Source organism: Myiozetetes cayanensis, unplaced genomic scaffold (assembly GCF_022539395.1).
Source record: "Myiozetetes cayanensis isolate MyiCay16 unplaced genomic scaffold, myiCay2020 scf14, whole genome shotgun sequence".
NCBI classification, from domain to species: domain Eukaryota; kingdom Metazoa; phylum Chordata; class Aves; order Passeriformes; family Tyrannidae; genus Myiozetetes; species Myiozetetes cayanensis.
The window spans coordinates 18,392,668-18,412,999 of NW_026087048.1; the positions used below are offsets into that span (position 1 = coordinate 18,392,668).

Genomic DNA, 20,332 nt, shown 5'->3' on the forward strand with positions numbered 1-20,332 from the left:
TCCAGAGGTGCTGAAGGGTAGGTGCTGTCCAGCCCCAAATCCCTGCCTCCAGGCTGTCACAGCTGCAGGATCTGTCTCTCTGGCATCTACAATTCCTCTCCCTTCCTACATGCTGCTCAAGCAATTATGCAAGAGATGCTAATTACCCCCTAATAAAAGGTATGGTTACAATTCCACTTTGCCAGTTCTGGATTCTACAGGAATATTTTGGAAAGATGTAGTCATAGAAACAAAGGGCTGCTCAGCACCCTCAGTTTTAGTGGCACCACAGAACCACATTTTCCTCACACTGAGGGAAAAAACTCCCCCTTGCTTGGCTGCTCTCCTGGGGAGTGAAAGGCTGGGAAGTTCCCATCCTCCTGCTGAGGGTATTTTGGTGAATAACTGCTTTAGGAGGAGGTTTTGCCAGCTTGGTCTTGCCTTCAGATCATCATTTCTAGCAGTTTAAATCAGTTCCTTGACAGAAGCTGCATCCTCTCCTCCTGCAGAACTCTGACCCAGTTGTTAATAGTACAGAATAACAACTGCACTCCAGTGAATCCAGAATCATTAACAGCTCCTGGATGTGGGCATTTGGTGGAACGAGAATTCAGCTTGGATTGGACTGTCTCAGCCAACTCCTCTCTATTCAGCCAAACCTTTGATTATTAATCAGCACAACTTACTGTCATATATAAAAAAATATATACTAAAACCTGGATCTAGATCTGTCTTTACTCATTTAAGCCCATTTCTTCTTACTGAAAAATAGAAAAGTGAAGTGTTGCTGCCCAAGTGGTGGCAAGTTGCAGTACTTTATTTTTCACACCCGATTCTCTCCGGCAGGATTCTGCATCTTGTGCCGTGCAGTTCCCCTCCTGATGCTCAAGATCAGCTGGAAGCTCCGATGGTGGCTGTGAATTCGAACTGCTGACCAAGAGAAGTCTCTCCAGTGGCTGCTGGACACGGCTCTGCATCCTGAACCTTCGGGAAATGCATTGGCCACGGAGGAGGCGGCTGCGAAGGAACCGAATCCTTTTCTTCCTCGCCACGGTGTTGATCCTCTCTCTCTACCAGCTCCAGTTCAGCCCCTCTGCCCTTCCAGCGTCACACACAGCCCCCCAGCCCACGGACCCTGTCACAGTGACCTCCAGGGACCCTCCCAGCAACAAGACTGCTGGGAGAGGCAATGCCACAGCACCCAAAATAAGGCACTGTATATATGTGGATGCCGAGCCAGCCGTGCCCGTCACTACCCCAGTGGATACAACCCCCCAGCAAGAAAACACCAGTGAAAGCCACCCAGACAAAAAACCACCCCACGAGTCCAAAGGAGAATACCCCCAGGACCTGTTCAGCGTGGAAGAACGCAGGCAAGGGTGGGTTGTCCTTCACATCTTTGGCATGATGTATGTGTTTGTGGCCCTGGCCATAGTGTGCGATGAGTATTTTGTCCCCGCCCTGGGAGTGATCACAGAGAAGCTGCAGATCTCTGAAGACGTGGCTGGAGCCACCTTCATGGCAGCAGGTGGATCAGCACCAGAACTCTTCACCTCCCTCATAGGTGTCTTCATCTCCCACAGCAATGTCGGCATCGGTACCATTGTGGGCTCAGCAGTGTTTAATATCCTCTTTGTCATTGGCACCTGTGCCCTCTTCTCCAGGGAGATACTCCACCTGACATGGTGGCCCTTATTTAGAGACATCTCATTCTACATTGTAGACTTACTGATGCTCATCCTGTTTTTCCTAGACAGTGTCATTGATTGGTGGGAAAGCCTCCTTTTACTGACTGCCTATGCCACATACGTATTCACCATGAAACAGAACGTCTTCCTGGAGCAATGGGTGAAGCAGGAGCTGAACAAGAAGCTCAGTGCTGTGCAGGCAGCATCAGCAGAGCATGTGAGAAAGGTTGGTGTCCTTAGAGCTCAGAGGGCAAGTTGGAAATAGTTTGTTCTGGTGTAAACCATAAAGCAAAAATCACATCTCCTTCAGAAAGCACACATTCAAACCTCAGAACACAGGTACTGGTCAATAATTATGGTTATAAAATGAGGGAAATGCAAACTGGAGAGAGGTTCTAAGAAATCAGAGGACTTCACTACCATGCAATTTCTGAAGGTCTCAGTTGTGGTTGCTCAGCTGCTTTCAAAGGCACGTGTGGGATTTTGCTTGCCTGGTTGTTGTAAAGGAGTTTCAGAAAGAACACTTGCAGGAACACAGTCTGGGAACAAGACTGGACAACTCTGTGTTAAACAGGGGGAAAAGGCTTCTGTCCCAGCCTCTTGCAGCTGAGAGGTGTTGGAGGAAATTCTCTTTTCCCTCCCTGAAGCAGGGTGTGTTTGTGGGACGCTGCTGGTATCACTCGTTACCTGATCCGCAGCACAGGAAGGGATCTGGCAGCTTTGGCAACCACTGCCTGGTCAGCATTTGGCAACCAGATCCCAGTGCCCAAACCCAGCTCCATGCCCTGAGCCCAGCTGGGTGTGCTCAGGGGGATTCTGTGCTCAGGAGGTTTGTGGCTGTAACTCCAGATTTGAGACCTTCCCTCGGTGTCTTTTGAAGGAAGAGCTGAGTGCTCACACAAAGAGCATCTGAAGGTGTCCCCAGAGCCAACCACCCTTTCAGACTCGCAGCTCTGGCCAGGAAGGGTCTCCAGAACACTTGAGCTTTGCCTTCCTGAGCTTACCAGCCCCACTCCTTCCTCCTGTGTGCCTGCTCAGCTCTCCCACAGCCCCTTTGTCCTCCTGGCCTGTGCTACTGCAGCTGTTGAGCAGAGCCCCCTGATTTCAAACTCCTCTGGCACTGCAGGCTTTGCTGGTCAGCTGTGTGTCCCTGGCACTCACACATGCTCTGCCTTCTGGTCCTGGCACTCCCCATCATTTCAGGGAGGGGAGGAAGGGGGTGAGGGTGGTTGAAGTCGAGAAACTTCGATTCTGCTTCTCTTTCCTCCCCCTGGCCTGGTGTTCACCCAGTGCCCATGGCTGGGAGTCCTGGCAGCTCCTGTGCTGCATTCCAGTGGGGTACACCCATCACTGTGGACATCAATCACCACAAATTGAATCCAACCCTGCTCTTGGAGCTGACAGAGAACTCTCACTAATGCACAGCAGCATGACAGAGCTGCTGGACCTTATCCCTTGGGAGAAACAAATTACAGAAATTGTAAATGATGGAAAGTAATGCTAATCACTGTGAAAAAAAATATACCCCTTTGCACTTTCACTGTGCTGGAAACTGAGTAAGGATGCAGATGTTGGGATGAAGGCTGGCTCTGTCTGTATCTACAGGAATCAGTTTGGAGTCTGCCCCCAGGTACCTGCATCCTCACTGAGGAGCTGGAGGGAGAATCCTGTTTCTCTTGGAAGCCACACGGTTTTAAGGAGGCACAAGGCTTCGGCTCTTTCAGTAGCATCTCTGTTACAGTCATTTGTGTCAGCTGTCCCCCCTCCTCTCAGAGAGCAGCCCGAGGGATCTTTAGATCCTAAAAAAGCAGGTGAAGCAGCAGAGGGGATCAGTCATTTTCATTCTTTGTTGCTTGCAGAAAAGCACTGGGGCAGCGGCAGATGATGGAACAAAGAAGCCACCAGATGTGAGGAAGCTGCAGGTAGGTCTAAGCAACTTCACAGGGATCTGCAGTCACTGCATTTTTTGAACCCCTCCCCATGTCAGGTCATGAATAACGGTGTCAACTTCTGTGGCAGGAAACCTGGACAAAGCCTGTCTGGCATCAGGCACAATGCCCACACCTTGTTAAGGGGACACCTGGCTCAGTCCTGTCCTCAAAGAGGTTTTATAAAAACTAAGAGACAGCTCAGGCTTCCCCAGTGGATTTGACCAGCAGAGTGTTATTCATTCTCTGCTTTGAACGGGCACACAGAAATTCAGAGTGACTTTCCTTACCTGGTTTGTGGGTAATTTTCCTCCTGGGCTCCCAGAGCAGAGGTTGGCAGGGTCAGTCCTCCCCCACAGCACACACTGCACAGCTCATTCCTCCCCTGCTGGTTCCATTGCTGCCCCTTTGTCTGCCCCACTGATATCCAGTGGAGGAGGGAGCTGGGACTGACTGGGGTTGTGCCTTCCCACAGCCTGGGCCAGCCCTGCAGCGGGGCAGCAGCTCAGCCTCCCTGCACAACTCCCAGATGCGCGGCACCATCTTCCAGCTCATGATCCACACCCTGGACCCCCTGGCAGAAGGTGAGTGGATGCTCCACCCTGGAGGGACTTGGGTTTGCTGCCCTGGGTGCAGAGTGGTTTAGCTGGGAGCACAGGCTGTGTGTGTGTCAGTGTTCTGGGGTCAGCAACTCACCCCTGGAACGCAGCTCTGCGTGTCACGGGTGGTGTCGGGAGCTCTGTGTCCCTTCTGATCCCGTTGGATCAGGAAGGACAAACACCTCATGCTTTGGTCCTGCCATATCTGCTGGTCACTGCTGTGGGGGCAGCTGCTGCTGGGTCCCTGGAGGTGCTGACAGTCACTGCTGCCCCCCATCTGTGCTCTCTTTGACTGCAGGGGCAGCAAACAGGACTCGCATCTTCCTTCCTCTTCTTAACTCAGACCTCACCCCAGCCCTGAAACAGCAGCACAAAAAGAGGTTAAAACCCTTGAAGAATTATCATTTTGACAGTGGTTAACACCCCAGCTGAGATTTAAATCACAAAACGAGCTCCAGTTGTGATGGTTTGGCCAATTCTGTGTGGTTTAGACCGACACTGAGCACCTCTAAGAGCCCCCCTGCACTGCTGTGGTACCATCACTGCCATGGCAAAGTGTGCCCACTGCACAGTGCAGGCAATGGGCAGCTCCCCGGGGCCAGGGAAACATCAGCTCAGCTCCAAGACTCTTTTAAACTGCCCAGGGTGCACAGAAGCCTCATCTCCAGACAGAGCCAGGGGCTTTGTACCCAGCCTTTTAAAGTGCTGCTTTGTATTAAACTTTAATCCAACCCCACTGTGGAAGTTCATTTTCCAAGAAATAGTAAAGTACATTAAAAAAAAAAGACATTTTTTTGATTTTCTTCCCTGGCTCAGCTCATGCCCCACCCCTCCACTGCCCTACTTGTTCTAAAGAGATTACCTGCTGTCCATTCAAAGAGAGATGGAAGCTAAGCAGATCAACACCTCTCTCACAGAGGTTACAAAAAGGACTCTCCAGATCAAATTCCCAGCTGCACAGACTGATCAAGGGAACAAAGGAGGTTGGATGAGGACAGCGAGGCAGAGAAGTGTCTGCTTTGACAGAGTCTGGGGAAAGCACCCAAACCTGTTAGGCAGCCCAACAACCCATCACAGTTTGCCCTACTGCCCTTGCCTCCTCTGCCTCCAAGAGGTGTCAGCAGCAGCACCAGGATAAAGCTGGATAACCCTTTCCATGGAGAAATTTTTCCTGATATCCAACCTAAACCTGCCCCAGCGTGAGTTCCTGTGAGTGCAGCAGCCACTAGATGGGAGTGTGAGCACGTGTACTTCAGTCTGATATAAAGGGATGCAAGGATGGGCTACAACTCTCTCCAGAAGGTTATTTTTTAAATGAGGAATTTCTAGCAACTTTGGTCTTTCCCCCACTTTCTCTGAAATCGTGCAGAAGCAGAGCATGAGATCTTTTCAGGATTTCCCCCTTAGACACCAGAGGGAACTGTGGGGGAATGAAAAGAAGAAGGATTTTGGAAACACTCAGGAACCCTCTCATTGCTGAACCCCCAGTCTTGCCATCAGAATCTCCTTTGAAGTCCAGTCACACAGGGAAGAAGGCAGAAGCCAACTTTGGTTTTTGAATGCAGAAAAAGGCTGCAGCAGCAGAGCTGCCTGTCCTCAGTATGCCCCAGTTAACAAGCTAATGATTTTGGAAATTAGACCAGCCCAGAGCAGCAGGCAGGGTTGCAGCCCAGAGCCAAGTGAGGAAGCTGAAGGCAGCTACAGTTTCTCCTTGTTTTGTCAGCATTCCATCACTTGCAAGGGAATCAAGATACAAAGGAGCAAAAGGAATCATGAGTTTGGCATTTTCACTTCCATTTTTAGAGAGCAGAATCTCCAAATCCCTCAGGTTCATGCTAAATTGTAACGAAAAAACCCTTCCTGAAGATCGTGTTGTGAAAGCCAAAGAGTGAATTAAACCCAAGAGCCAAACTCAGGGTAAAAGCTCAGCTGCCACCTGAAGTCCAGCCTGGGTGCTGTCAATCCACAGGACAGGAATCTTCCTGGAGAGCATCTCAGGGCCCCTGGACACAGAGAGGGCTCTCAGAGCTGGGGACAGAGCTGGCAGCAGTGGCTGCCCCAGGGGACCGAGGGACCCTGCCCAGCTAACCCAGCACAGCAAGGGCTGAGCTCAGGGACATCCTCCCTGCCCCTGCTGAGCTGCAGATCTGCCCAGCTTAGAGCCAGGCTCAGTGCACACAGGAACTGTGTGTCAGAGGAATTAACCCCCTTCCAAACCACACTGATCTCCTGAAGGGTGGAGAGGGGCCTGGCCCTAATCTGTCTGTGCTGACAGAGGGATGCTGAGGGCTCCTCTCCCAGCCTGGGCCAGGGCAGGGAGCCAGGAGCTTGAATTGATATAATCTCCCTCAGGCTGAGCCTGACCTTGCTGACAGGAGCTTTTGCAGCAGCTTCAGGGAAAAGCTGAACAGAAGGATGCACTGCCCAGTGCTGGGAGGGGACTGGGAGCAGAGGGTCACCTCTGTGCTGCCCTGCACTCAGGGATGTGCTTGTGCATCAGCTCAGGGGCAAGGAAGAAGAATGCTTCCCATCCCCTGTGGTGAGCTTCAGGATTGACAAGGAGCACAGAAGAGTCAGGCTCTTGAGTCCCAGCCAACCTTATAAAGGAGAAAAAACTTCATCATTTTGATTAGATACAAGGAAGAAATTCTTCCCTGTGAGGGTGGGGAGGCCCTGGCACAGGTTGGCCAGAGAAGCTGTGGCTGCCCCATCCCTGGGAGTGTCCAAGGCCAGGTTGGACAAGCTTGGAGCATCCTGGGACAGTGGAAGGTGTCCCTGCCCATGGCAGGGGGTTGGAACAAGGTGATCTTAAGTTCCCTTCCAAGCCAAACCGTTCTGGGATTCTCTCATCATTTCATCTCAGTCCAGTGCTCATTCCAGGGCTCAGTGGAAATTCCAGTTGGTGAGAAATGTTTGTCAGACAGTAAGAGGAATCTCACCAGAATAGGACTTGTCCCCTGGGGTCTTAATGTCTGAGCTGGACCAGTTTTTGGACATACACCAGAATTTACTGACTTTTGTGAGGTTCAGCTCTGAATCTGATCTGCCCACAAGGCTCATGGCCTCAGAGCTGCTATTTTTATGATATCAGTATCACAGTGATGAATGAAGTGGCAGGGCCCTGCCCTTGAGGCAGATGACAACAGCGTGTTCTGGTTGTGTAGCACAGTGGATTAAATCAGTGTGATAAAACTCCCAGAGGAAATGAATTTACAGCCCTGCACACCAGCCAAGCACAGCATGGGCAGTTCCTTGTGGCTCCTGTCCATGGGCAAACCCTGCAACCCTCAGCTTAGCTGTGGGGTGGGCACAGAGTAGAGAAAATGGGGCTTTTCTTTGAGCCTGTTTCAGTGAGAGTCAGCACTGAGAGATCAGCACTGAGTTATGGGGACACACACACAGCTTCACAGTTCACTGTAAGCCAGCAATAAAGCAGCTCAGCTGAGCAGAGCAGAACAGGAGCCCCCAGCAATCCCAGAAATACAGCACTGGAGCTGCCCTGGTGAAGATCATCTTCCAGGCAGCCTGGACACCACGAATTTAGATCAACTCCAGCAGAGCAGACACTTGTGCATACTTAGGGAAATCAATCCTTTTCTAGGAACTAGAACATGAAAGGTTTATATTTCCCCTTACCATCAGGTCCCCAGGCTGCAAGCAGCACCCTAAAGCCTCTCCAGCAGCCACACGGCAGGAGGAAGGTGTCGGTTTTAGTTTGCACATAATCTAGCCTGAAAAAAAAAATCAATAGTCCCTTGGGAACAGGATGATACTGCACCAAAACTCCTCCCCTGTTCTTTCTGCATTTGCTTCCAATCATGTACAGATCTCCTCTGTACTACTGACCTGGAAAGGATTTCTCTTCCTTCTCAGTTCTCTTTAAAACATGCTGGTATTGTTACCCCTCAAATGGCTGGTGTAATTGCTACAGCACTAACATTTCAATGTACCAGCCATGCTCAACAGCAGCACCCACAACCTGGGGGCACAGCCACAACAATTCACAGGTGAACTGGCTGGCTGCAGCCCAGGGAGGAGGAGAGGGGCAAGAGCCTGGGTGTGTAGGGGGGAGGTAGAGGGGGCTCTGCACCCCTGACAGCTGCTGATGGACGTGTCCTTCTCATCCACAGCAAAATTTAAAGACAGGGTTGACATCCTGAGCAACATGGCCAAGAGCAAAGCCAAGGCAGAGAGCCTGGATGGACAAGGCCCACAGCCAGAAGGTGAGTGCAAGAGCTGCTGGGCTGGTCCTGCAGTGCCAGCCCTGCCTTCCCAGCACACAGCACCCCGGGGCTGGCACAGGGACACCAGGGGCTGGCACAAGCTCTGTGTTATTGCTGCCCATGGGGGGCTGCTGGAACCAGGCAGCAGAAATCAGTGGATGGGTGTGGGCAGGAACAGCCACCCCCCAGGAGCCCTCAGAGAGATGGAAACCACAGGGAGGGCTACAGGGATGGAGTGGAAGTGGCTGTGGAATGGTGGAGGAGGGAAATCAGGCCATTACAGGCAGCACTTGGGTGCTGCTGGTCTGAGGAGTTTGTTAAAACAAAGGACCTTCACTTGAGCTTGGAAATTTGCCACACTTGCAGAAGAGCATGGAAGGCTCCTCCAGAGGGAAGAAGCTGCACTGACTGTTTTTATGTCAATTCTAAGGGTCTGTGCATTCTTCCCTTGAATAGAATCACAGAATCATTTGGGTTGGAAGGGACCTTAAAGCTCATCCAGCTCCAACCCTTGCCAAGGGCAGGGACACCTTCCACCAGCCCAGGCTGCTCCAAGCCCTGTCCAACCTGGCCTTGGACACTTGCAGGGATCCAGGGGCAGCCACAGCTTCTCTGGGCAACCTGTGCCAGGGCCTGCCCACCCTCAGAGGGAAGAATTCCTTCCCATTATCCCATCTGACCCTGCCCTCTGGCAGTTCAGTAGTTTTTGGGTTTCCTCTCACTGCTGACACACAGCCCTTCTGAGCTGGCTCAGAGGGAGCTGGGCTGTGCTACAACACGGGTTTGTGCTGTCAGTGAGGATGGAGAATTTGAAAACCAAGAAAGTTTTGTGTGGAAGGTCCCAGCCTCACACAACAGGCACCTCAGCACCCCACAACACTGGGCCTCACCCGAGTGAGCCCAATTTAAGAAAAGTGCTGTCAAAAATCCAATTACAGGTGTGTGTGTTACCAGCACCACACTGACTTCACCTGTGCTCCGTGTTATCCTTTCCACACTGTTACACACCAAGGTTTCCATGTTCCTCTTGGCTACACAGGAGCAGCACAGAGGACATTGCAGTTGTTTCCTTGTACGTGTCAGCACTTTCCCATTTGCTTTTGAACCCCCACCAAATGATCAGGGATTTAAAGGCTGGCAGCACGTCCCAGTCATTTCTCAGAAGCCTTGAAGAACAGCAGCTCCCTGGAGGATGCCATGCTCCACTGGAAAAATCCAACAAAACACACACAAAAAAACACCTCAAAAAAGAAGCAAGGCTTTACATCCTTTCTGGCTTTTAAGGATGGTTTCAGTAACACCTTCAGAATCCAGAAAGCAACCAAGAAATACTCCTCAGCTGTGGGTGAGGCAATTAGCATTTCCCTGTTGTTACACATGTGTGTCTTACAGCAGTTCTGGAGAGAAGGAACACCAAGGTCTCATTTCTACTCCAGGAGGGTCAGATTCTGCCCAGATTTCCTAACCACAACCACAGCAAACCTAAGCAGTCTGACAGGGTTATTTTATCTGCCATGTCCCACATTCTGGGAGGGAGCTCAGACCCCCCAATGCTGACACAACTAAACCTTCTTCTTGCTTTTTGCAGAAGAGGAAAAGAAGGCCCCAAGCAGCATCCAGGTGACTCCTGCCCGTGACTCTGAGCCCACACAGAAGGCAGATGCACCACAGGGTGGACAGGTACTGAAATGAGGGTCACAGGCAGTAAGTGCTCCCTCCAGGCTGACCTTCACGTGTACTTCCCTTCTTCCCTCTCCAGAGCTTTTGGGACAGGATCCAACCCATGTCACTGGCAACTATAAATAGACTCTGTGTGCACTGATTTATTAATATGCTGGCTGAAACATTTTGGCTTCCAAACACAAATCAGGTCCAAAATATGACACCAACTGTTCCTGTATAGTATTTTCCACTCCTCTGAGGCCAGGGGGTACTCCAGGGCAAAGGAAGATCCCAGGATGTGCCTGCCCTGTGCTCCCCAGTTCTGCTTTGCTCCCCCACTCCCTCCTTCCAGCTGATGTAATTTGGCTGTTCTGATGAGCAAAGGATTTTAAAGGACAGTTTAAATTTGTGCCAAAGCCCCATCTAAAAGGTGGTTCTAGTTAAGAGATGCAATTTAGTTGACAATACACAGGTGCTGGGGGGTAGGATGAGCATGGATCCCATCCCACAGCAGGGAGATGGGTGCTGGGGGTGCCTGGATCCCATCCCACAGCAGGGAGATAGGTGCTGGGGGTGCCTGGATCCCATCCCACAGCAGGGAGATGGGTGCTGGGGGTGCCTGGATCCCATCCCACAGCAGGGAGATGGGGCTGGGGGTGTCCCCAGCTCTGTTACAAGTGTGAGCTCTGCCCAGGCAAGGCCAGGGTGAATAAATGCAGCTCCTTGGGAGTGTGAAAACACATTGGCTTTTTGATTTTTTATCCTGATCTACAGCCCCCATCGAGCAGTGACAGCTCAGAAGACAGCAGCTCTGAGAGTGAGGAAGACAGCGATGAGGACAGCACAGATGATGATGAAAACGATGAGCCCTTATCTCTGGAATGGCCAGAAACGAGGAGAAAACAAGCCATTTACCTTTTCCTCTTCCCCATTGTCTTTCCTCTCTGGAGCACCCTGCCTGACGTCAGGAACCCTGTAAGAATCTGTCTCCTTTCTGTTACTGGAGTCGTTCACTGAGCTATAGATTTCCTCAGGGCAGGAGTGCCCAGCTCCATTTTTCCACGTCTGGAGCCTCCTTGCACACCTGAAGTGCTGTTGCTGCTGCAGGGGGTGGGACAGGAGCCCCAGCTGCAGGGGAATGTTGTGCACAGACCTAATTTAATAAACCACAAATTGTAGCAACTGCAGGCCATCTAAGCTGAAAAACACAAACACAGATAGAAAGCAGGGTCCAAGTTAAAGCCAATCAACTGCAGTGCAGTGTTTCAGGTGAATGGTTTTCACTGGGGATTATTAACTTTCCTGAAAATTGTCTTTTTTTTTTTTTTTTTTCTTTCTTTTCAAACTCCATTTTCGACAGGACTCAAAAAAATTCTTTGTCATCACGTTTTTTGGATCCATCCTCTGGATTGCTGTGTTCTCTTACCTCATGGTGTGGTGGGCTCACCAGGTGAGGGGCTTGTGTTCTCCCTGCAAATCACCACTTCAGAACAAGTAGATGGAGGGAGGGAACAGTGTCACTTGGCATTTTATCTGATGAATTACACCTGCACTCATCCATCACAACAGTAGAAACTTTGTTTTGTTAGAACCCAAAAGGGAATTTTCTATTTCCTTTCTTTTTTGATTTGACAAAGATTCATTCTATTCCAAGAGCTTCCAAGGGAGTTTGTGCATCAGTGAAAGGCAAGTGCAATGAAAGGACAGTCAAGATTTATCTTAATTCTGACTTTTCATTGATGAATGCTTCTGTGCAGAACATAATTATCCATTACCTAATTAAAATTCTAGGAAAATAAAGGGTCTGATTCTGGAAGCTGCTAAATGATCTCAACTCCCCCTGCCCTGATGTTCACCTGGGATTCTGGGAAATAACATGTTCATCTTGTAGGTTCACCCCCACATTCTCTGTTTAGTGATCTATTGCACACACACAATGTAGCTGATCATGCCCTAAATCCAAGCACTGTCATTTCCAAAAGCCCTCAGATCTTGCCTGGCTGATAGTAAATTTGGAGAGGGAAAAAGTGGATGACATCCAGCAGAGGTGGATTGAGGACAGGACCTTGCTCAGTGTTGGCATCACTGTGATCATTCCCTCCACTGCAGAGCAAATCCAGATCAACAGACACTGTGAAATGTAACTTTTTAAGCCTATAAAGCAGCAAAATGCTCCCAAGCTTAAGGGGTTCAGAGCATTTTAACTCCAATATGGCACAAACCCCAACCCTGCACAGAGCAATTGCATTCCCTGTTCCAGTGTTAGAGCTCTACCCAATTTGTGTTGGTCAGGTTGGGGAAACAATTGGGATATCAGAGGAGATTATGGGGTTGACCATCCTGGCAGCAGGAACATCCATCCCTGACCTCATCACCAGTGTCATCGTGGCCCGGAAAGGCCTGGGGGACATGGCTGTGTCCAGCTCTGTGGGCAGCAACATCTTTGACATCACTGTTGGGTGAGTACCAGTCCAGTGCTAAAACATGCATTTCTTCTGAAATGCAAAGCTGGTTTTATTCCAGACATTATCTATTAATTTCATTTTAGCTGTTTTTAAATGAAGGGCAGCTGGGCAACCAGTTCCTTAAAAAAAAACAAACAAAAAAACCCCAACAAAACCAAATCAAACAACACCCAAACCCATCCAGGAAAGACAAAGTGTTATAGCTCAGCCCACAATCTTCACCTAATTCTGAACCAACAGAAAATCACCATTTTTTCAAGACAAAAAATTCAAGAAATCTTTGGCAAACATCGAAGATTTACAGGCAGGAACAAGATCTGGTCACTCAGAGACATCCAGCTCTTGTGCAAGCAAGGGCAGGATCAGTGCCTGTATCTTCCATCATAAAGCACCAGGACATTTCTTTATTACAGCCCAAGACATTTAATTTATAGGTCCTCTCAGCCTCCTGGACTGCACTGTGATAGTGGAAGCATTATCTAAATGCAATTTTGATACAAACAACATCTAGTTTAGATTTATGTTGAGCTACATTGAAGGCAATCACGCTTTTTTTCCCACCTCCTGTAAAACTTTGGAAAAATTGCTTAGTTATGATGCAGAAAATGAACTGCCTTAAAACATTTATTTCAATTACTTTTCTCCTTTACTTGCAGCTTGCCAGTTCCCTGGTTCCTTTTTTCTGTCTTCAACGGCCTCAGCCCCGTGGCAGTGAGCAGCAATGGTTTGTTTTGTGCAATTGTTCTCCTTTTCCTCATGCTCCTGTTTGTGATTATCTCCATCGCTGTCTGTAAATGGAAAATGAACAAAATACTGGGGCTCACCATGTTTGCTCTTTACTTTGTGTTTCTGATCATCAGTGTGATGTTAGAGGACAAGATAATATCCTGCCCAGTATCTGTATGATGTGTGGACACTTCAAGACGTGTGTGTGAGGACACAGCAACATCAGAAGGGGTTTAAGGTAGCAAACGTTCCACTGAAAAAAAAAAGAACCAGAATTGTAACAAACTTACTGGGAATAAAATATCTTTAACATACTAAAAAATAAATAAATCTCAAGTGGTATGGCAGCCTCTGCTGTTTTTCTTTAGGGTCAGAACAGATACAATACCAAATAAAACACTTAAGCCCTTGTGGCCAAGGCTGGTGTGATGTGGGTGCAGCGAGGTTTCAGTACAGCTGATCCCCTCGGGTTAATGGAGTTCATTTCCAGCACAGAACGTTTACCAATGACAGAAATTTTTCAGGAACACACTCTAAATTACTCAGTGGACTGCTCAAACTGCCTGAAACCAATGAACTTTGCTTCAGTGGGAAGAGAAGCAGCCCCATCTGGCTGGGTCCCTCCACGTGTGGCCTCACACGCTGCATCTCAGCAGGGAATTCTCTCCAGCTGCACTAAACTCCTCCCAAATCTGCACCTGATCTTGCCATACAGGCCCTAAAATTTATGTTACATGCACAAATGTGACATCCCCAGGATTTACCTCGTACCACTCCAATGTAAATGGATCTGGGGTTACAAGAGCACTGTTACCACCGATCAAAACTAAAGCCAGGGATCAAAAACTGCAACAAGACGTTGAACTGCTGGGGTTTGTTTTCATCCTGACACTAATCCCTGCTATTTACAGACTATTGCATCCAGCACTAATTCCTGTTGTTTGCACTGTTTTCTACACAGACGTGATGAAAAAATGCCACTGACCTCAACACACCTGGGAGGGTTATTGTTATCACCTCACAGGAGCAAACAATGCAGTTTAGAGTTGCAGACATTTCTAATCCAGCCAATAAAGTGTTAATGAAAATAACCAGAAAGATTTTAAGCTTTTTATTGACTCACTGTAAAACTTTTTTTTTTTTTGATGAGACAGAAAAAAAAATCCTTAACATTGTGAACACTGACTTTGCATATTTTAAAGGAACTACAAACCAAAGCAAACATCCAACATACTGGTTTTTGGTAAATAAAATTTAAACATTACATATTTACAAATCTACAACCATTCATTTAAAAAGTGCTGCTTGCAGACTAACAAAGTACCATTTTTAAATCCCAGTGAGATAATATCCAGAAATACCCCTCTCTGTTATTACTGTTTGCATCTCCCATTTCTTACACAAAGATTTTTGCACGCAGGAATTTTCTCTTTCTTGGGGTACAAATCATTTCAATTTGCCAGTGGAAGTCAAATTCATCAGGCTGTAACTGTACCAACAGCAAACCCTCTCAAATGGGACACAGCAGTGTCAGAGAAACAGCACAATTTCTATTCACATTTCAGTATTTCATCTCCAATAATTATTCCAGTGGAACCATAAGTAAAGCAAAATATATATTGCACTGCAAATGTAAAACCTTTGTTTAAGGTTTTGGACATAAGCATTATTTAGTACACAAAAGGAGAAAATTCAGTTCATACAAAATTTTAAATTGAAAATATGTCTCAAATATTTTATTTATCCATCTTTGCAGTATTGGAAAATATAGTCAAATTGCTTTTCTAATAAAGGACAGTGAGATTTGAAAACTGTTTCAACACTGAATTGCATGATGCTTACAAATTACCCACCTCAGGACCTACGTCTGGAACGTTATGAGTCGAATGAGGAAAATTTCCCATTTATAGTATACTGTTATTCCAACTCTATTTTTATGTATTTCTACAGTGGACTGACTTGCAACAGACCTGATAAAACAATTCCTTAAGTATAATGATGTCACTTGATGAGCTACTACGCGACCTGGTGAGCCAAAAGCATGGCCCAGTGAGCATCAGCGATGCCTCGGGATGCGGGAATATCGAAGGACTGCTGGGAGGCCGCACGGCCAAACCTGTTCCTGGGGCAGCACCTACTGCCTGCCAACACTGCAGGGCTGTGCACGCTGCAGTGAAGTGGCAAAAGCAGCTGGGAGTACTTGCCAGGACGCTGGGGCTGGGGGGGGTCAGCTGCACCCACACACGGTGCCGCGTGCCAGGCACGGACCGGGCTCGGCGCTTCCGCCACGGCGGGGGAAGCTCGGTCATAGCTCGGCCCTCTGAGCACCACGGCAGCTCTGGAAAAAGCACCTGCTCTCTCTCTCCTTCATGGCCTGAAGGTCCTATAATACAGTGGCTGCCCCGAGGGTCAGTGGCGTGGGAAGCAGAGCTGCAGGGAGCTGGGAACACGACCTCACACACCGGGATGAGCTTCAATAAACAGCGACTACTGCAGGGGGGTTCTCCATGGATGGGCAGCATTCCCACTGTACAGAGCAGAGCATCCATGCACACTGAGGGCTACTCATGGGCAATATGGGCAGGAAGAGCCTGTTATCTCCCAACAGTTCAGCAGAACAAGGGGGGGTGTTTACCACGTACCTGGGGGGGGGAAAGGAGCTCCGTTTGACGCTCGAGGGACACCGCACACATGTGGCAGCACAAAGAGCATCACAAATGCTTCAAATAAATTAAACGTGAACAACGGTCTAAGGGCAGCACTGCCAGCTCCACTCCTCAGGGCAGGGGATACTTTCAAAAAGGTCAGCTACGTAATTAGCAGCACGTTAAGAGAAGAGGCATTACCCGGTGGAAGTTGTTTCCTGCATCTTGCAATTACCAACAGCACCTTCCTGCAGCTCGGCGTGTTTTAAACCCTTTCTCCTTAGGGCAGCATCTTCTTACGACTTTACAGAGGTCTGGGAGGAGGTTACAGAGCTTCATAGCAGCATTAACTTCTCATGTAAGCCTCTAAGGCTCGCTCTATTTCCTTTAATAAAGTAAATGTGAGCTTTAAAGTTTAGCACTTTCTGCCTAACTAAATATTGCTGGTTTATTACACTTGCAAACTAAAGATGTTGTTAAGAACACCTGCTGGTGGGCAGACAGCCACAGGAAATCTAATGTAACAGCTGAATATTTAGAAATATTCTAACAGCAACAACTAAAAGAAATTAGAATTGGAAAATGCATTAAGATTACTTAAAATAAAGCTATTTGTTAAAGCATGATTTAATTTGTTTAGGGTGTTTTATACAGTTCAATGTCTGTTTTCCCACCTCCACACAAGACTTCTGATATTTTCCCTGTAGCCTACCTTCTGGTGAGGAGTTGCTATGTGACTGAGAGCACAGAACATTTCTTTAAATGTCTAAAACATGAGGCAAAAGCCATGACTCCACCACAAGGACTGACACAGCGCTTTTCTTCAGAGGGGAAAAAAAACATCGCTTTGCCTGTGAAACAGAGACCAAACATTCCGAGTACATTTAACTATGCACAATGTGGCCCAGGAAGTTCCATTCCCTGTACATTCCCTGCAGCAGCTTTGCTGTCTGCACATCAGTGAAGAGCTCTGGGTTAGCACTGTGGATGTGTCACGGTCGGTGTGTTCAACACGACCACCCAGGCTCCCAACGCTGCGGTTTGGGAGGAACTCGCTGCATCTGCTTGGTGTTCCAGCTGGGATGAGGTCACACCAAAACAAATGCCAACAGCTGAGATGGGCTGATTCCATCACAACCTGTAGGACTCTTCAACAGGCTTTCCCTTTCCTGGGGAGTGGGGAGGGAAGGGAACACGAGAGGAAGAGGAGGTTTCTACAGAAGTGTTGGACAGAGACATCAGTGTGTTCATTAGCAGAGTTATACAGAGTTTTACCATACCTTCCTGCTGATTGCTGTGGTAACACATTTTCCAAGTGTGCATGAGAGAAATCCTGGATCTCAAGTACTGTCGAGGTGAAGGTTAACGTTTTCTATTCTGCTTTAAAACCAATCACTCTTCAAAAAGTAACTGGACAAGTTACTATAAATAGCAGTGTACTGCAAAAAAAATAAGCACTGTATTGCTTACGCAGCAAGTCCATTTAAAATTCACTCCAGTAATTTAAAAAAATTAAAAAAATATCAACTTACTATAAACAATTTAAAATATGTATAATACAACTTTGTATGCTCTTCATAACATCATGAATATTCTATGTAAACAATAGATTCTGAAGAATTTCCTTCGCTCACATTGGTTTCAGTGCATTGGTTCTGTCCACCTCTTACTCATTTTTTTTTTTCTGTTTTGAGGGAGCTGCAATCTGCTGTCCCAACTCAAAGAACTGATTTGTGTTTAGAACCTTCCTTTCTACACATTGACCTGCAGAAAGGACAAGGGACAGGGCAATAACAGGTGGCCCTTTTTCCTCTCTGTCCATCTCCACCAGCGCAGGCAGGCCCAGTTTCCCGAGGCCTCCGGCGCGTTCTCCGACACTGAAGCCCGAGATGTTCCTTGTGACTGAAGTGGTTATTTTACACAGGTACACAGGGCAGAGAGGTCACCTCTTTAGCCAGGAATATCTAAAGGTAGGGCTCTCCAAAGATCTTCCTGCATTCCATCACTCCGGTGCTGGGGGGTCTGTCGCAGTTGTGGGTGTTCTTCACTTGGCTGGCGGTGAGTCGGTCGTAGGCCATTTTGTACTCTCTGTCAAAAGCATCTGCAAGGAGAGGAAAAAACAACTCCTAGTGCTCAAAAACATCACCCAAATGCCATGACAGTGCATTTATCAGCACACACACACACACAAAAAAAGTCCTTTTTATTTGGCACTTACCACAGAGTGGCACATGTCTAATCTCCAGGTTTGTTTTTTTTTTTTTTGGAAGCTGAACAACTACACTCATCATCTGTGCTCATTTAATAATTGACAAAACTCACCTATATCAATGTTATCTCTTCCCAGGGCAACAAGTGAAAGAAACAGTATTTCTCTGTAAAGGCTCCTGAAATGGTAAAAAACCAAAAGTTGCTTTATAGACTGCAACAATATAAGGCAAACCAATCTACATTAAAAATAAATTGAAGCATTTCAAAACAAGTTATTTTTTAGAAGAGGCATTTTGAACGTAATTCCTGGTTGCCACCTCCAAGATGTTGTCATTTCTGACCTCTGGGGAATTCCCTGGATTCCCCACATATGGAAATCACTCATGGGAGGTCTTTCAGGCATTCACTGATGTGTTGAAGTTGTACCAAGTGCAGAGAGAAACAAGCACTTGAGGCACTCAACCAAACTCCAAAAGGTGAGGAATTTGCTCTTCTGCATTTCTGTATTAGCCTGAAAAAGCAGGCAGACAAGCAAATAAACACCCTGCCAGTGCAGCAGCTGTTGACAAGACTGTTCTAAATCCCAGTACAAATCAGGAAATCCAGGGAACAGAAACTCACAGGAAATAATTTTCACTAATTTCACTGCTAATGGAAAAGCCTTCCTAAATATGAAGCCTAACCTCTCTTAGCTCTTCTGTTCTCTACTGAAGACATAAAAACCAAATCTACCCTTAGACCCTAAAAACGAGCCTAAGGTTTTTATTTAAAACCCTCACTAACATATAAATAACATTTATTAATAAAATATACACACATACACACTCCCTACTTGATTTCATTCAGAGGTAAGATAAAGAAGTGGCTGGGAAGGGGAGAGGAAAAGGCAACAACATTTTATTAAAAAAATTGGAGAAACCACGTTTGTGAAAGTTATCACAAAAAAGATTATTTATCAGACCGGGTGATAAATTTGAGAACGCTGATGAAAACCTGCTTTTTTTTCTTTGAAAAACACACTTAGAAAATGCAATTCACATTACAGCAGCCTCACTGCTGCCAAATTCTGCTGCAGGCAGGCAGGCTGGTGCTCTCACCTCTGCCTTTTAATATGGGGCCACTTGTTCAGCCTCTCCAGTATCTGACTCATGGGGCCGTACACGTCGTTCATCTTGATGCTCTTCACCATACTCCTCAAGAGCTCCTGGTTGAAGGAATCATCATCCTTCTGCAACAGCTGCACCATTGGGTACTTCTGGGCTGAAAAACATTAGGAATGCTGTAAGAATAAATATATTCTTTATGGAGGGAGTAGAAGGTTGTTAAAAAAAAATAAAAATAGGTGGGAGGCTACAGAAGCTGCGAAAACATCGACATGTGCGTAGTGAACAAAAATGTGACATCCAAAGGAATATCAGTGTAAAACACAGAAAGCACACAAGGGAACTCAACAGTTGCAATGGGCCACGAGCTGTTTTCAGGCAGATGATCCAACACTGGCAACAGAATTCTTAGCAAGCAAATTCTAAAAATAAAGGCAATGAGCTAAGTGGATGAACTGCACTGCTGAAATGTATTCCTTCTTATTCCTCCCTTCCCAATGAAAAAGCCACTGGCAACACAGGTCAATGATTTGAAACGGCAATGCTGGAAAACTCAACCTGTTGGAGCAGTTTTACTGCCCAACACAGAACCACCCTCCCTCCCAAAGCAAGTCCCACGAGCTGAGAAGAGCAACACTGAACTGAACACTCACTCTCAAACAAAAGAGTGCGGTTTTGACCTGCAAGACAAAAAGCAGTATGATCAAAAAACCAGTACTGTAGCGTGGGTGAACCATCCACAAAGACATCTTTTCCCAACACACAGGCTTCAGTTGCTCAAAACGAAAACTGTTCTTTAAAGAAAAAAAAAAAACCACCACCAGAAAGCCCACAGGAACAGAACTTACTCTGAGCGTTCCACAAAATATACAGAGGCTGCCTCGGATCCTGATGCAGCTTCATATTGTCCCAGAGCATCTGAATAAGAACATATTTGCTGTCCTCTGACATGCAGTTCCGTGGAATCTGAACAGGAGGATGCACACAAAGGTATTTCATTACAAAGGCTCTGTATTTAACTTACACCTTCACATCCACAGGCCTCGTGGCCACAAGCTTTGCTACTGAAACCAGAGAAAGCTAAATCTGAACGGGATTGTCCG

General features: G+C 47.3%; 2 protein-coding genes across 6 annotated transcripts in view; one reads left to right on the plus strand and one right to left on the minus strand.

Annotated features, from left to right (window-relative positions):
- The first annotated feature begins 972 nt into the window (after window positions 1-972).
- Window positions 973-13,628, plus strand: SLC24A1 (solute carrier family 24 member 1). Its single transcript, XM_050309214.1, has 9 exons — window positions 973-1,893; window positions 3,527-3,589; window positions 4,071-4,179; window positions 8,325-8,417; window positions 10,006-10,097; window positions 10,854-11,054; window positions 11,440-11,529; window positions 12,372-12,538; window positions 13,201-13,628. Exons 1-9 carry the CDS (start codon window positions 973-975, stop codon window positions 13,448-13,450), a joined length of 1,986 nt encoding a protein of 661 aa, XP_050165171.1. The 3' UTR covers window positions 13,451-13,628.
- A 738-nt stretch (window positions 13,629-14,366) lies between these two features.
- Window positions 14,367-20,332, minus strand: part of DENND4A (DENN domain containing 4A) — a 47,018-nt gene continuing 41,052 nt past the window's right edge. For 3 of the 5 annotated variants that reach the window (XM_050309209.1, XM_050309210.1, XM_050309208.1), the window contains exons 29-33: window positions 20,078-20,195; window positions 19,883-19,909; window positions 19,224-19,386; window positions 18,238-18,302; window positions 14,367-18,016 (exon numbers count right to left, since the gene is read on the minus strand). In XM_050309209.1, the coding sequence (XP_050165166.1) occupies window positions 17,880-18,016; window positions 18,238-18,302; window positions 19,224-19,386; window positions 19,883-19,909; window positions 20,078-20,195 (510 nt within the window). In that variant the 3' untranslated portion in view covers window positions 14,367-17,879. The remainder of the gene's footprint in view (window positions 18,017-18,237; window positions 18,303-19,223; window positions 19,387-19,882; window positions 19,910-20,077; window positions 20,196-20,332) is intronic. The other 2 variants (XM_050309212.1, XM_050309211.1) reach the window with 1 other exon arrangement.